Source organism: Triplophysa dalaica, chromosome 3, assembly GCF_015846415.1.
Source record: "Triplophysa dalaica isolate WHDGS20190420 chromosome 3, ASM1584641v1, whole genome shotgun sequence".
Lineage (NCBI taxonomy): Eukaryota > Metazoa > Chordata > Actinopteri > Cypriniformes > Nemacheilidae > Triplophysa > Triplophysa dalaica.
In genome coordinates, this window is record NC_079544.1 from 134828 (window position 1) to 151962 (window position 17135).

The window sequence follows — 17135 nt, forward strand, 5'->3', positions numbered from 1 at the left end:
TCTACACATTCTTGCCGAAGGCCACACGCGGGCCGGAGCGCGGTACTCTGGGCGGCTCCATCCCATCAGAGATGATCCAGATGGCCGGTGTGTATCTGTTGCCCTCCATCACCACCCGGATCTCCTCAGCTCGGGCCATCTCCTCCAGCTCTGGACTCGTCTCTGGACACCAGTCTACCATGAATTTATCTTTGGTCTCACACAGGTTGATCTGGACCTCATCTGGCTGTTTTCCAAACAGAGCGTCTGAAAACAACAACAACATACAGAACCTGGAGTGAGTGAGCTGGTTGGGGAAAGATGGAAGCACAGTTCATTGAATGCATCATTTTTCTGTGATTATTAAAGTGTCAGATCATTCTTTAATAGATTGTACAAATCAGATGAAATGTTTTAATTGTCAGCTGGACATTTTAGGACTCTAAGATTTAATCCAGTACAACATTCATCAATGAGTCTGTGGTGGTGTGGACAGTGCTCCAGACATGTAGCTCAACTGCGCTTCCGCTGACCAAAGTTTGAGTTCCAGCTCGAGGTTCTTTCCCTTCTCTCTCTCATCTCACTCCCTGTCCTGTCTACAACTGCACTGTAAACTAAAGGCAAGAGGCCAAACATACATGCAAACAAATCATGCATGCATGTGTTTAGTCTTAATGTACCATTTTAATGCTTCTTGGGACAAAAAGAAGTCTAGTTTTGAATTGACTTCCAGTGTAAGGGCCCTTCACATTTGTGCACTTTGAGTACATAACAAGCTTAGAATCTACATATAAAGTCAAAGTTTTGTAAAGAAGCAGACTAGCAGCACACTTGAGCAAACTTTGTTTAGTAAGTGAGAGATTTGAGCCTGTTGTCTTGTTAATACAGTCAGTTGTCGTGTCTCACACACGTCACCTGCAAAATCATGCACCAGGTCCTTGATGAGGTGTCCGATGATGGCATAGAGGGTCGCTACTATCACCATGAATGCAAGGATGAGGTAGAAAATATGAATGGGAAGATGGATGGCATCTCGAGCGGGTGGGACATAGTTTTTAAAGAAGACCTCGTCCTCCTCGCCGGAGGTCGGTGAGGCCAGATCACGGTCTCCAGCCATCATGACGTGCAGCACACCTGTCAATCACAGCTCACATCACAGATGACTGCTGAACATTTTATTCTTCTTATGAAAGATGCCAGTTATTATCTAATCACTCTAACTTCAGACTTAAACACTGAAATGATTGAAACGGTCTGGGTGCTTCAATGAAATAGAAAGTCTAAATCTGTCCACTGAGGAACGCTCTGTTTTTGTGGAGAGATGACACAGAATGACCCTGTAACTCTTCTAACTCTTGTCAACAATAAGTGTTACATACAGTAGACAGACATGAACACACTGTAAATGTGCAATACATACCGTTAGAATGAGAGCTCTGATGAGGCCGATGGCATATTGATAATATATATATTCATGGCATCATTCACTGCGTGCATGTCTAAACATGAGATATGAATGCAGTGCTGTGATTGGTTGAGTTTCTGAAGGTCAAAGGGTTTCTCAGTGGTTCTGATCCAGCTTTAAAAAGGCTTACGTGTTATGTTTAGTCATGACACTAAACTGGATTTTGCCATAAAGAGGTCAATGCTTAACACCGTAAACCTCCTCCTCCTCCTAAGTTTATGACCCGCCGATTAGAATCCAATTCAAATCGATGAAACAGACACAAATGAATGCGTTGAAGAGTTAAACATCTTTTAAACTCAATATGTGTGTTTGTTAATATCAAATCATGTTGTGTAAATGTCTTGTGTAATAGTTGTTGTGTGGTAGAAATCTGGATCTCGACATCATGTGTTCACTGTCCAGAAGATGCTGGAAAAGCTTACAACAGAAACTTGCAATTCAAGTATTTTGTTTTCTACAGTAACCGTGAGTTTTGATAAAAGTATGGATCCTTTTCATCAGGGAGAAGTCAACATCTTGTGTTGATGAAGTGTAATCCACGTACTACTAAATCAAAAACAAAACATCTCTCTCACATACTTCCTCACGTTGATCTGCTATGAACTACAACAAAATTGAAATCATTCAAAACATGAATATATGGTCCAGGCAACAAAACAAGATACTAAATATTGCTCAGCTTTAAAGAACATTAATTTAATCTGAAATGTAGGAAACGTCTGTATACCTGCTAAAAGAGAAAAAACCTTCTGACTAAAGTAAAACAGCGATCGAGATTAATGGAGGCTAAAGGAAAACAAGCCATGACACATATTCAAAATGATTCGAGCAAAAGATTGTCATTTTCAAAGTGAACACATCATGACTTCAGACACACCTGAGACATCAGCACACAAGATGCTGTTCTCTGGCGTAACAAATAACAAACACAGTCTTAAAACTGAGAGTTTAACTTTAGTTCTTCACTTCTCTCCTCTGGTGAGCTGGTGTAGATCTACGGCCCTGATGCCTCTCCTATCTGACACACTCTTCAGACGTCACCTGAGCTGATGGGTCGAAACAGGTGTGTTTGATTAGAAAAATATGGAGATGTGGGGAGTCGGGGGTTAGGATTGAATTATTTGATACGTTGTCTGTCACTTGCTGATGCATCCAAGATTAAAGGAACACATCCGGGCTTGTGAACTGTCCTCAGCTACATGCATGGAAAACTTACTGTTATTATTCTTGCAAATGTCATTTGTACTGAAATAACCCAAATGGGCGGAGCCTTCTTTATACAAACAGAAAATCTTCCTTGACCTCAGACAGGGATTAGGATCCTTCAGTGGCTCTTAAAAAAGAATCAGACACAAGAGGCTATTTACTCCTTTAATGAGGAGACTCTTTACAGACATCGTATTCAACGCAACACTACAGCACATCTCGTACACAGAGTGAATAGCAAATATCTTAGAATATATTCAAGATTTATATTGATGTCACACGGATGACATCACAATGACCACATACAGCCTATAATGGAGGTTTCCATAGCAACAGTCTGGCCTAGTCTAAGATTTCCTAAAACAGAGCAGTGAATGCAGACAGCAGATGTGTTGTGTGTTGATGGTGTTGTTGTGTGATGGTGAGGAGGGGTTGAGCCATCGTGATGTTGGTCTTCTTTTCTTCTCCATCCTCCTTTTCACAAGCGCTGTCTGTCTCAACATCCTCAGATTTGATCACAGACAACAACAACAACTATTTACATGACAACACTGTGAAGAAACAACATGTTTAGGGTTATGGCTAACATATTGTAATGTTTATTAATATCACATACAAGGATCTCTCTTTAACTTCATTTAACAAAGAGTTTGGGTCTTCAAGTTAGTCTTTCTTGTCGATTTTGTCACAATTTCTTTCAGTGTTTGTTTGGTGTTAATGTCAATCCTTTAAGTGTTCTCACATGTTAATCAGCTATGAAATGCTGGTGTTGTAACCACTTTAACATTTAACATTAGAAAAACAGTAGAAAGAGAATGAAGTGATAGATAGATAGATGAGTAAAAGAATAGATGGATCGATGGACGTTCATAACAGAAATTGGTTAAAGTCATTCACACACTCCTTTAGATGAAAACCAAAAAACACTAAATTGACAAATGTGTCTGGACAAAACTGAATACAGTACACACCAAATGAAGTATACACCAGTACAAGAATAGATCATGAAGGCAGTTGTCTTCACCTGTCAGTCTACTGGAAGACCTTTTGTTCTTCAGCATCAGGATCTTCTGAGTTTAACCTCATGATGTCATGCGTGAGGAACATCCTCTCCACGACTGATGTGACCATCATGAGAGGATGAAGCATGTTTCAGTCAGTCTTCAGATGTATTCTAGATTGTTCTCGTTTCTCACAAATGCTGGTCAGCTAGAATCCAGAATGCTGTATGAGATATCATGATCATCACATGTTAAACTAATCCAGCAGTCATGCTAACGCACAGATTTATTCCCATCTGTTCTCTCAGTTGCTCTGAATGATGAAAGGCCATCAATTCCAACTGATCTCATTCACAGTCATATTACTTATATCCAGTTGAATTCATTAATGGAAATCAAATATTTTGCTTCCACTGTGTGTACATAATATATATATATATATATATATATATATATATATATATGATACCTGTTTTTAAAAGAAATCATGTTTTTTATTACGTTCACATGTTTTCATTGTGTTAGTCAGCTGTATTTTGTGAGCTATTGTGGCTTAAATCTAAACAATTTGTATTATTTGGAATGTACAATAAAAACATGATTTTTGTCTACTCATTTTGAAAAGAAACTCTTCAAAAGAAACATCGCCCCTGAATGAATGAAGTAATAAGAAATGCACAACTTCACCTGAAAAAATGAGAAAGTTACGTTTGTCTTTGTTTGAAACATAAAATTTCCACATGACATCAAATAAGATGACTCTAATGAATCGGGTTAGGTGTCTGAAGTTGGGTTTATTCTCAACAAGGAAAATACACATAAAGTTCACGAATCAGCAAACCAACAGTCTAATGTGTCTTACCTGGAAGTGAGCGTGCAACCGTCCTACAGACGACAACAGACAAGGCGGCCAAAGGCTGAAAGAAACCCTTAAAGAAGAAAGACTTGAGAGAGAAGCTCTATGAAGCAAGCGAAGGAGAGGTGCGTGTCATCTAGGTGTCATTGAACATGTCTCTACGCTGGTGAGACAGCAGATGTGCCTTTGGCCTCTTCAGTTTCAGCCTCTTTGAAGAAAACCTCTGACAGCAGAAAGGCCCAGAAGAAAACGGTCATGGATGTATTGGCCACCACGATGAAGATCATTATAGGATGCAACATGCTGAGGTTGTGCTGCGCGTGCGGTTCCAGATCACCTCTGCGCTGATGTGACGGCGGCTGAAGAAGAGCGAGTCAGTAATCTCTCACAGACACACACAGATAATCCCACTGTACACAACCACACGCTTTCACTTCAGAACACTGACAACAAATGTGATCCGCACTATCAGAGTGTTATTCATGTCTCTAGATGTTGTCCTTCATTTTATCAACAGAAGCTTTAATCCTCAATGTAATCTTGTACCAGACTTCATCTCTCCTCTTAATCTAAATCCACAGATGACAGATGGTTATGATGTATAGAGTTCATCTATAACTGTACACAATTTGCTGCAGTAAACACATAATGACTTTAACATTTTAATGCACGGATTAACTTGAACAGATGCTAATGTCACATAAAAAGTCTAAAACAGTTTGATCAAATAATTCATTAAAAACTGCTTTTATTTTTAAACATTATTTATTGTTAACAATCAGAATTAGTAAAATGTCGGTGTTAAATAACACAGTCAGACATCTCTCCAAAAAACAAAACAAAACAGAAACTCACATGATGACTGAACAGATCAGAAACCATGTGATATTCATGATGTACTCAATGTGCACACAACTGTTGTTTTCACTTTAAACATGTATCACACTACCAGACAGAAATATAGACATGAATCTATCATGTTTACTCCAGTTGACTCCAGTGTCTGTCATTCAGCATCACACGTGATTAGAGATGTTACGATTCACTCAGCTCACCAGACCTTTCACGCTTAAGGGATAATGTACAGACAGCCAGTTGTTATCGCAGAATATTCCCTTACAGTGTGATCAGTTGAAATTTGTGTCACACTGATGGGGTATATTTGGTGATAACAGCCGGCTGCTTGAACATTATCCCGCTTATTACACGGCGAGAATTTTATTTATTTATTTATTAGCTCATTTTTACTGAATGCAGAGCGTCAGTGAGGACTTAGTTTCGGTTTTAAAGTAAGAAACGACGTTCAAACGTCACAAAAAGGCAAATTGGTTTACTCATTTTTAAATATAATGTCATATATGTTATTAAAAGACATATTCATAATACATGAATGTGTAACATTAAACTGCCCCTCTCAAAATGATTTGCAGCATGTGGTTAACAGGGTGTTATTAGTTTTGAGCGGTTGTTATTTAAAAATGACAACCCATGGAATGTCGCAACTGCCCAATCAGAATCAAGCATTCAAATGGGCCGTGTAATAATGATTAATAAACAACTGCCCTTTTATTATTTCTCAAATGCTGCACATATATTTGTCAAGTAATATCTTTTATGTCAAATAAAAAAACTAATCTGCAATTTTAAAGAAAATTCCAAGACAAATAAAAATCCCTTTAATGAAGGGAAAATATGTTGTTTTCACAAATGTAGTTTTCTTTGACTGTCAAATTCTAACACAGTGTCTTATCAAGATAAACAATTATTCTGCCGCATTCCATTTTGCATGAATCCTCTCTTTTCTTGTGGTATAAATCCACCGGATTATATATATTTATACATTTTATCTAAGCGCATATAAAGCGCACGCCTTTCCACGTGGTTCAGCGGTGCTATTTTCACATTTATATGTATTTTTTCAGTTGAATTCTCAGTTTAATAGTCAAGTTTTTTCAGTTTCTATGTTGTTCTTAAAGGTAATGAGTTATCTTGTCAAATAATCAGGATCTCAATATTCGCCAAAATAATCAGGATTATCATTTTTGTCATAATCGAGCAGCCCTAGTGTGTGTGTGTGTGTGTGTGTGCGTGCCTTCACGTGAAATCAAAGTCCTCTGGAACATGAGCCAAAGGAACACCGACAACAAACTGAAATGAGTGTTGTGAAGCTCCTGACAGCACACACAGGTTCATCATGACACCAGGCTGTCCTTTAACATTCCAGTCGCACTGAGGGTCTTTTCTCTCACAACACACATCCGATCGTGTCACAGAACGTTATCATGCTGCGCTTTCTCGTCAGCAAGCTAAAGTTCTCCGCTGGTTCTCCTGCTGCAGGAAGTACTGACAGAACAGAGCTCGGACCTCTTCCGCCTGAGGCTCGTCAGCAGAGGGCGACACCTCGTCGGCAGGCTGTGGGCTCTCCTCGTGACGCACCGCCTCCTCCCACCTCCTGTCAAACTCGTCACCGTGCACCTCGCACACGTTGTGAAGTACGCAGCACGCCAGGATCATGGTGGGCACCACGTCCATGCGGCAATCGTTGCGCTTCAGCAGGCACTGCCAACGTGCCCGCAGCCGCAGGAAGGCATCGTCCACCACGCCCCTCGCTTGCTCCAGCTTGCGGTTGAAGGCCCTCTGAGCGGCAGTGAGCTCGCCGGATTCTGGGTAGCTCTTCAACAGCCAGCTCTTCAGAGGGTAGCCAGCGTCACCCAGCATCAGGTATCCCAGTGGGCGGCCCACCAAGTTCAGAGGCGGGTCGCGCAGCAGAAAGCCGTCGCTCGCGCGCGCCCACAGAGTAGAGTTCTGCAGGATGGCCGAGTGTTCGGTGCTGCCAGGGAAGCCGGCGCACACGTCCCAAAACTGACCCAGACCGTTGACGGCGCCTTGCGTGACCACTGACAGCCAGCCGCGGCTGTTCCAGTAGTTGTCGGTGTTGCTGGACGGCGCGATGATGGGCACGTGGAGGCTGCCGACCACGCCCACGCAGTGCGGGAAGCCCCAGCGGGAGGCGAAGAGTCCAGCAGCGTCCTCCAGCTCGTGCTCGCTGGGCGTGCGGAGGTAGAGCGGTCGCAGGAGCAAGACGATGGCGTGGCACACGTCCCGCACGCACTTACAGACGGTGGAGCGGCCCACGCCGAACAGGGTGCTGATGGTACGGTACTCCACATTCGAGGCCAGGCGCCACAAGGCTACGGCCACCCGCTTTTCCAGGGGCAGCGCGGGGCGGAGCCGGGTGTCTTGACGATTAAGGCGGGGCTTCAGCTTGCCGCAGAGGAGAAAGAAGGTCTCTTTAGTCATGCGAAACTTTTCCAGCCAATCGGAGGGCTGGAACTCTCTCATGACCACCCGCTCCCACCAATCGGTGCTCTCGATGTTGCTCCAAACGCGTGTGGGACGAGTGGGGATATCGCTGACCGGCCGAGAGGTTTGTGCAATCATCATCTACAGGAAGAAAACGCTTCGGGTTAACAGCACGCATCACCATGTCTGTAAGATCTTTGAGCTACAGGTTGAAACCTTCTCCCCCTTTAAACTGATGATGTCATCAAGCCCTCAGAACCATACAACTCTATGTTAATGAAATCATGTGTTTTCTCCTTCACTCCTATGGCACACAGCAGATGTTAAACGTGCTGACAGTAAGACACATTACTGGAAGTGTAAAAAACAGATGTGATTATTTCTTTCTACTTCAGGACAAACAGAAGATATCAAAACAATACGGAACTCCATTGACTTCCTTTGAATGAACACAAAACCACTGAGACATTTCTCAAAATATCTTCTTTTGTGTTTCATTGAAGAAAATCTCCATTTAAAGGGGTTATTATTGAACGACAGAATTTTGCATTTCTCTTTCAGTTTTAAACATGTACACACTTTGCATTTACGTTTGTTTCAAATGCTTGATAAAGACTTACGTTCCCTCTCTTTTATACAGTTCCACTGTGTGTACCATTGTGTATTACTTTCGACGATTAAATACTATAGACAATACCTCATGATGTTTTTCTGACAAACATTATTATTTATTATAAGCGTAAACATGTTTCATCGTGTTATTACGTTAATAAACATGAACAAACACATGATGTTACACTGGTACAGCGCAATGAATTTAAAACGGCACGTTAGTGAAGAGAAGAGTTCATGTTTAACGTTACCATGAGCATCCTCTTGTGTTTCTGATGGAAATACTGTCTGTGAGTGACGCGCCGCTGCACTTCGCGTCGCCGCTGCGCGTCCGCGCTCGTGACGTCCCGACGTCGCTTCATCAGCACATAACTAAGCGTAAACATTAAAGAGCGAAGCGTTTCGTCGTTTGACATGTTTTCAGCGCGCAATGATTTGATTGTGAGAAGAGTTTGAGTTTCAACAATCCTCGCGCGACTGCTCCTACACACTGCTTCGCGCCCGGCTCTCTCTCGTGTGACGTCACGCTACAGCGTCACCTATTGGACTGGCGACGAAACTACAACCCTGAACACACCAACAGCTTGTTTGATTGATGTACGCAGGCGTTTCGTTCATAGAATGTGCAGCAACAATTTCAAACGTTTACGGATTCAATTTACAATGTACATTGCCAAAAATATCATCTTGATGAATAATGATGAATATAATCAAATTAATTCAGGTTTAAGCGAAAGATTTCATTCTGTAGAAATACTTTATCTTTCAACATTTGGCAGCATTTCTCATCATTCTTCTGTAAATGTTGTTTTCCTCTAACCCTGTAAGTCGCTGTAGTGAAGAAATAGACATCATCATCATCAAGATGAAGATTATTGACAGACATGTGATGCATTTTGCGTGATTATAGAGACGTCATGCCAGCTTTTTTTGTAAAGAAGTAACTGGATGATCAAATTGATGTTGAACGAATTCTGACCACAGAACAGACTGAAAGAGTCATTTAGTGTCTCAGAAATGGTTGTTATGAGGTGAAGGTAATGCACACACCATGACATCAGTATTGAAATGAAATGCTGATGATGAATCTCAGCAGCAGGTTAATAATGAGACTCTCATAATCCTGTTCTCATGCGGTGTGACATAATATCAGCCTGAGGGTTCTGAGATTCACCACGGACCCTCACACGATGAGCTTTGGATCTGATTCCAACACCCGCTGACATCTGTAAAAGAAAAAGGAGTAAAGAGGATGGACTTTGATGTTCAGGTGAAGCTGCATAACCGCAAGACGCAGCGTGAATCTGTGTTGTCTGAGATCTCACTTCAGGTGAATCACACTCAAATGGCCACTGAACCCTTCAGACAAATGAAATATAATGTCATTTACCCCAATTTAAATAAAATGTGTTTTTTTATGTTTTATGTTTACTTTATCTGACTTTTAGTGTTTCTCCATATAAACAATACTGCAACATATTTTTACATCTGAAAATGTTAAACATTTCCGTGTTACTGTCTACAGCCTCAGCATGTAGCCGGTGAGTTCTGTGAACCCAGCACTTCTCATCAGATTATAATTAGCTCAGACAAACCTGTACAGATGCAAACAAAGGTAGCTGAGGACACAAACCGTTGGCAGAAAAAGGGCGCAAGACCTAAAGCTCGTAATATTAGACTGTCAAGAGTTTCACAAATTGCTGCATTAGCTTCATCTACCCCAGATATGACTAAGACTCGACTAGACAATGTTGGTACTCTGCCACCCCCTGTACATCTTGAAAATAGATTTGAGGCACTAATGAACGTGGAATTTTGGGTGAAGAATCCCCAAACGTGGTCAGGCAAAAATCAAAAGTGGACACTGCAGCTTGCAGACGCTCTGTGTCAAACAGGCAACGGCACTCTGCTCAGAAGGCAGCCGAGCCAAATACTCTGATAGTGGTGGACTCTATTATCAGAAACCTTCGTAGCAGGGGTCACTCACATTTTTAATAAATTTTATTGCTGTTTTATTTTTTCTTTAAATCTAAAGTATTTGTGATCTTAAATCATGTGCATTTTAAAGAACGTTTTATTTCTTTCTCTCAATCATATTATGTAAAGCACTTTGAATTGCCCTTGTGTATGAAATTTGCTATATAAATAAACTTGCCTATAGTGTAACCTTCTCTTCTATTGCACCTAAAAACGAAAGTGACGTTTGCCTTAACAAAAGTGAGTTCCAGGGATGTTTATGAGTTATGTTAATAAACATCTTCACACATCAGCATAAGCACATGTTACAGGTGTTGCTTTATGTTCGGAGGTCTCTTGAATCACATCATGAGAGTTAAATGATGGGTCGTCTCATGCTTCTAAGCCATGAAACATCTTCAGCAATAAACGTTGACTCCTTCATGTCTGAGCTCCGATCACACACACGACCACAGCTCTGACGTACATTTACATGCTAAAAACATGATAAGAAACCAGATTCTTCATTTAGATTCTTTTGATGTCATGTGTTTAAATTGTAGAGTGATCAGCATCAATACATCAATGAGCACTTATTAAATGACAGTATATACTGCCATTATTATATACATTTATATCATGGTCAGTTTGATCAAAGTTTGAAATTATCTGACGAAATAGCTGCCATTCATGTCTGATCAAAATGACACTGTGAACATCAATAACAGCTTTAATTTGGCAAATGGTATAAGGGTAATTATCCAAGGCTAGCCATGATTTATTTTAAATAATAATTTGTTTATATTATTTAATTATTTAAGGAAATGTCAGACTTTCAACTATGTCAGTGTTATTTTCTGGTAAATAAACAGATTCATCCTTATTAGTATCTTCAAGAATCACTGCCAGTTTCCATAGGACGCTGAATTCCAGTGACATGAATTTATTGAATTTAACGGCAAAAAGGACACTAAAGGCCTCTATTCTGAATATTCCCGGGAATGAGGAATAAACTACAGTTGAAAGAAAAAGTATGTGAACCCTTTGGGCTTACTTGGATTTCTTCATAAATTGGTCATAAAATGTGTTCTGATCTTCATCTAAGTCACAACAATAGAGAAACACAGTCTGCTTAAACTAATACCGCACAAACATTATACGTTTTCATGTTTTTATTGAACACAACATGTAAACATTCATAGTGCAGGATGATAAAAGTATGTGAAACCCTAGTCTAATTACTTCTCCAAGAGCTCATTGGAGCCAGGAGTCAGCCAACCTGGGGTCCAATCAATGTGATGAGATTGGATGTGTTGATTAAAGCTGGCCTGTCCAATAAAAAACACACACCAGTTTTGAGTTTGCTGTTCTGAAGAAGCGTTGTCTGATGTGAACCGTGCCTCACACAAAAGAGCTCTCAGAAGACCTACGATCAAGAATTGTTGACTTACATAAAGCTGGAAAGGGCCACAAAAGTATATCTAAAAGCCTTGATGTCCATGTGTCCACGGTCAGACAGATTGTCTACAAATGGAGAAAGTTCAGCACTGTTGCTACACTCCCTAGGCGTGGTCGTCCTGTAAAGATGACTGCAAGAGCACAGCGCAGAATGCTCAATGAGGTGAAGAAGAATCCTAGAGTGTCAGCTAAACACTTACAGAAATCTCTGGCACATGCTAACATTTTTGTTGACAAATCTACAATAAGGAAAACATTAAACAAGAATGGACTTCATGGGAGGACACCACGGAGGAAGCCACTGCTGTCCAAAAAAAACATTGCAGCACGTTTGAAGTTTGCAAAAGAGCACCTGGATGTTCCACAGCACTACTGGCAAAACATTCTGTGGACAGATGAAACCAAAATTGAGTTGTGTGGAAAGAACACACAACGCTATGTGTGGAGAACAAAAGGCACAGCACACCAACATCAAAACCTCATCCCAACTGTGAAATATGGTGGAGGGGGCATCATGGTTTGGGGCTGCTTTGCTGCCTCAGGCCCTGGACGGATTACTGTCATCGATGGAAAAATGAATTCCAAAGTTTATCAAGACATTTTGCAGGAACACTTAAGACCATCTGTCCGCCAACTGAAGCTTAACAGAGGATGGACGATGCAACAGGACAACGACCCAAAGCATAGAAGTAAATCAACAACAGAATGGCTTCAACAGAAGAAAATACGCCTTCTGGAGTGGCCCAGTCAGAGTCCTGACCTCAACCCGATTGAGATGCTGTGGCATGACCTCAAGAGAGCGATTCACACCAGACATCCCAAGAATATTGCTGAACTGAAACACTTTTGTAAAGAGGAATGGTCCAAAATTTCTCCTGACCGTTGTGCAGGTCTGATCTGCAACTATAGGAAACGTTTGGTTGAGGTTATTGCTGCCAAAGGAGGGTCAACCAGTTATTAAACCCAAAGGTTCACATACTTTCTCCACCCTGCACTATGAATGTTTACATGTTGTGTTCAATAAAAACATATAAACGTATAATGTTTGTGCGGTATTAGTTTAAGCAGACTGTGTTTCTCTATTGTTGTGACTTAGATGAAGATCAGAACACATTTTATGACCAATTTATGAAGAAATCCAAGTAAACCCAAAGGGTTCACATACTTTTTCTTTCAACTGTATAAACTAGTAACCTAGACACATTGTAAACTAATACTGTCAGAACAATTAAGACAGACAGCTTTGAATTGTTTTTTTACAATTAAATTAGAACTCATTTCAAACTAAAAAGCTTTTCAGACAAAATATCCTCTGACATATGGCTGCCTACATCGGATATAGGTCTCTCTCTCTCTCTCTCTCTCTCTCTCTCTCTCTCTCTCTCTCTCTCTCTCTCTCTCTCTCTCTCTCTCTCTCTCTCTCTCTCCTTCTCTCTCTCTGTCTCTCTCTCTCTGTCTTACTCTCTTTCTCTCACTCTCTCTCTTTATCCCTCTCTGTCTCTCTCTCTCTCACTCTCTCTCTCTCTCTCTCTCTCTGTCTATCTCTCTCTCTCTCTCTCTCTCTCTCTGTCTCTCTCTCTCGGTCTTACTCTCTTTCTCTCACTCTCTCTCTTTATCCCTCTCTGTCTCTCTCTCTCTCTGTCTATCTCTCTCTCTCTCTCTCTCTCTGTGTCTATCTCTCTCTCTCTCTCCTTCTCTCTCTCTGTCTCTCTCTCTCGGTCTTACTCTCTTTCTCTCACTCTCTCTCTTTATCCCTCTCTGTCTCTCTCTCTCTCTGTCTCTCTCTCACTCTCTCTCTCTGTCTCTCTCTCTCTCTCTCTCTCTCTCTCTCTCTCAAGATTCAAGATTCAAAGGAGCTTTATTGGCATGATAAAAGAAAATGTACATTGCCAAAGCACAAGATTAAATATAAACATGCAGAAATACAGATTAAGATCAAAAATAAAATAGAATAAAATTAAAAGTCTATAAGTAAAAATATATATATATATACATCTCAATATAAACAGAAAAAGAGTTTTAATTAAAGTTCTCAATGAGGGTGACAGTGTCAGTTTGTGTGTGTTGTCCTGTCAGTGTTGTGTTGTGTTGTGCTGGTTGTTGTGCTCTCTCTTTCTCTCTCTCTCTCTCTCTCTCTCTCTCTCTCTCTCTCTCTCTCTCTCTGTCTCTCTCTCTGTCTCTCTCTCTCTCTCTCTCACACACACACCATCTTCACCACTCAAAAACAAACATAATTTCTATACTAATTGATCGTTCTGATTTTTCACTGCCAATGGACTATATAAACTCACACATGCACGCACGCAAGCACGCGCTTCAGTACTCTCAACACACCCATCGGGGCTCCGCGGGGCGGGAGCGCGCGCAGCGGATGTGGCTCAATGGCGCTGATGCCGATGCTCGTTCACCTGTTGCTCCGATGCTGAGGGTGAAGGTAAGTCACATCATCATGACAGGACACAACAGATTACACCTCTTCAGCAAGAGCTTGGCGGACGTTTGTGAATGTGATTTTATTCGTTCTCCACCTGTGGGTTCAATCTGTTGCTCGTGTTATTTATTTGCGTGTTTTATTCATCTCTGTACCGGTGGTCTCTAATTCTGAGTGATCTTTTGTGTGTTTAAGTGTTGAAGGAGCTAAAAGTTTCAGTGCAACAGGTGACAGAGTTTGTCAGTTTGAGGAGCGCTGTAGGTCGGTGTGAGTGAGGAGGGCTTTAGGTCGGTGTGAGTGAGGAGGGCTTTAGGTCGGTGTGAGTGAGGAGGGCTTTAGGTCGGTGTGAGTGAGGAGGGCTTTAGGTCGGTGTGAGTGAGGAGGGCTTTAGGTCGGTGTGAGTGAGGAGGGCTTTAGGTCGGTGTGAGTGAGGAGGGCTTTAGGTCGGTGTGAGTGAGGAGGGCTTTAGGTCGGTGTGAGTGAGGAGGGCTGGAGGTCGGTGTGAGTGAGGAGGGCTGGAGGTCGGTGTGAGTGAGGAGAGCTGGAGGTCGGTGTGAGTGAGGAGGGCTGGAGGTCGGAGTGAGTGAGGAGGGCTGGAGGTCGGTGTGAGTGAGGAGGGCTTTAGGTCGGTGTGAGTGAGGAGGGCTGGAGGTCGGTGTGAGTGAGGAGGGCTGCAGGTCGGTGTGAGTGAGGAGGGCTGGAGGTCGGTGTGAGTGAGGAGGGCTGCAGGTCGGTGTGAGTGAGGAGGGCTGCAGGTCGGTGTGAGTGAGGAGGGCTTTAGGTCGGTGTGAGTGAGGAGGGCTTTAGGTCGGTGTGAGTGAGGAGGGCTTTAGGTCGGTGTGAGTGAGGAGGGCTTTAGGTCGGTGTGAGTGAGGAGGGCTTTAGGTCGGTGTGAGTGAGGAGGGCTGGAGGTCGGTGTGAGTGAGGAGGGCTGGAGGTCGGTGTGAGTGAGGAGAGCTGGAGGTCGGTGTGAGTGAGGAGGGCTGGAGGTCGGTGTGAGTGAGGAGGGCTGGAGGTCGGTGTGAGTGAGGAGGGCTTTAGGTCGGTGTGAGTGAGGAGGGCTGGAGGTCGGTGTGAGTGAGGAGGGCTGCAGGTCGGTGTGAGTGAGGAGGGCTGGAGGTCGGTGTGAGTGAGGAGGGCTGCAGGTCGGTGTGAGTGAGGAGGGCTTTAGGTCGGTGTGAGTGAGGAGGGCTTTAGGTCGGTGTGAGTGAGGAGAGCTGGAGGTCGGTGTGAGTGAGGAGGGCTGGAGGTCGGTGTGAGTGAGGAGGGCTTTAGGTCGGTGTGAGTGAGGAGGGCTGGAGGTCGGTGTGAGTGAGGAGAGCTGGAGGTCGGTGTGAGTGAGGAGGGCTGGAGGTCGGTGTGAGTGAGGAGGGCTGGAGGTCGGTGTGAGTGAGGAGGGCTGGAGGTCGGTGTGAGTGAGGAGGGCTTTAGGTCGGTGTCAGGAGCTGTTCACCTTCGCGGTGCTGAAGGGCGATTTATCACTCGCTGTACGACGTTTAATTGTCAGTTAATCGTGCATGATGAATACCGTGTCTTTAGTCACTAGGTCAAGTATTACTTATTGTTATTGTAAACGACGTATATTGTTGAGGTCATAAACCTTTAATAGAACTTCAGAGCACCTGATGTTGCACAAGTGCTTAAAAGCACACGATCTGAGCTTAAAGGGACAGTTCACTCAAAAAGGAAAATTCTGTCATCATTTACTCACCCTCATGTTAGTTCAATCCTTTATACATTTCTTTTTTCTGTTAAACACAACGAAAGATATTTGTAAGAATGTTAGCGAATTTTGGTTCTGTGACATCATCCACTACCATAGTAGTAAATATATTGTATATTTGTTTTTTCTGTTGAACACAAGTGAGATGTTGTGAAGCATTTAGGAACAAAAAGTTCTGGGGCAGCTTTTTGACTTTCATTTGTCCTACTATGGCAGCCAATGATGTCACAATTAAATAATCTTTCTCTGTGTTCATCAGAACAAAGTCACTTATACAGGTATAAAATGACATGAGAGTGAGCAAATGGTGACGGAATTGTTTTTAAAGACCCAGAAGCATCTCTGTAATATACACTCAGCCTAACATTATAAACCAGTGCTCACCTGCCATTTTAAGCCGAAGATCCCGGATCTCAGCTTTAATGAACGTTTGTTTGTGATTAGAGATCAGGTGGTGAGTCACAGATTCGTGCCATGAGAAGCACACTGGGCGTTAATTTACTTAATGAGGAACACTATCAAAGATGGATTGACGTATTAGATAGAAATCAGGTAATTATGTACTGTATTTGTACTTTTACCAATTGTAAATTCCCATTTTATGGAATAAAAAAGGCGTTAATTTACACAAGACACCAACAGTTTTTCAAAGCATGTGTTGCGTTTATTTTATAACACAGAACCACCAAAACAAAACATATACAGTTGATAAAGGCAGGGTGAAGTCAAGAATGAAATGACTATTGCGATTGTCTCCAATGAATGATGACCATTGTACACGCAATTACATTTGTAGATTCACCATTTTAATATATGTGACCCTATATGCGTCTTATGCACTGTAAAAAAATATTGCTCCTATTAGTTATCACAACTTAACATTTTGAGTTAGGCTAACTTCTCTAGATTTAACTTGTTGAGATTACTTAAATAGCAACGTTGATGATGGCTGCACTTATCAGACTTAAAAGTATGAGTCAACTGAACTCCAACATATTAGTTAAAATAACTATGCTTAAATTATCTGGCTTTTATATAGTGCAAATGAGACTGCACTATACATTATATTTTTACATATCTGAAAGTTGAATAAATAAGATTTCTATTGGTGTATAAGTTGTTAGAACAGGACAATAACTGGC

At 42.0% G+C, this 17135-nt stretch overlaps 1 protein-coding gene across 1 annotated transcript; it reads right to left on the minus strand.

Annotated features, from left to right (window-relative positions):
* Positions 1 to 5240: 5240 nt before the first annotated feature.
* LOC130417543 (uncharacterized) lies at positions 5241 to 8924 on the minus strand. The gene is made up of 2 exons (XM_056743160.1): positions 8677 to 8924; positions 5241 to 7954 (listed from the first exon to the last, which is right to left on the minus strand). Exons 1-2 carry the CDS (start codon positions 8839 to 8841, stop codon positions 6809 to 6811), a joined length of 1311 nt encoding a protein of 436 aa, XP_056599138.1. The 5' UTR covers positions 8842 to 8924; the 3' UTR covers positions 5241 to 6808.
* Between the last annotated feature and the right edge of the window lie 8211 nt (positions 8925 to 17135).

What these genes read in the sequence shown, in the direction of transcription:
- LOC130417543 (XM_056743160.1), bottom strand. Translation starts at nt 8,841, where the DNA reads ATGTCAAACGACGAAACGCTTCGCTCTTTAATGTTTACGCTTAGTTAT. An exon ending in AACACAAGAGGATGCTCATG is followed by an intron (nt 7,955 to 8,676) that starts GTAACGTTAAAC and finishes TTCTTCCTGTAG; the next exon opens with ATGATGATTGCACAAACCTC.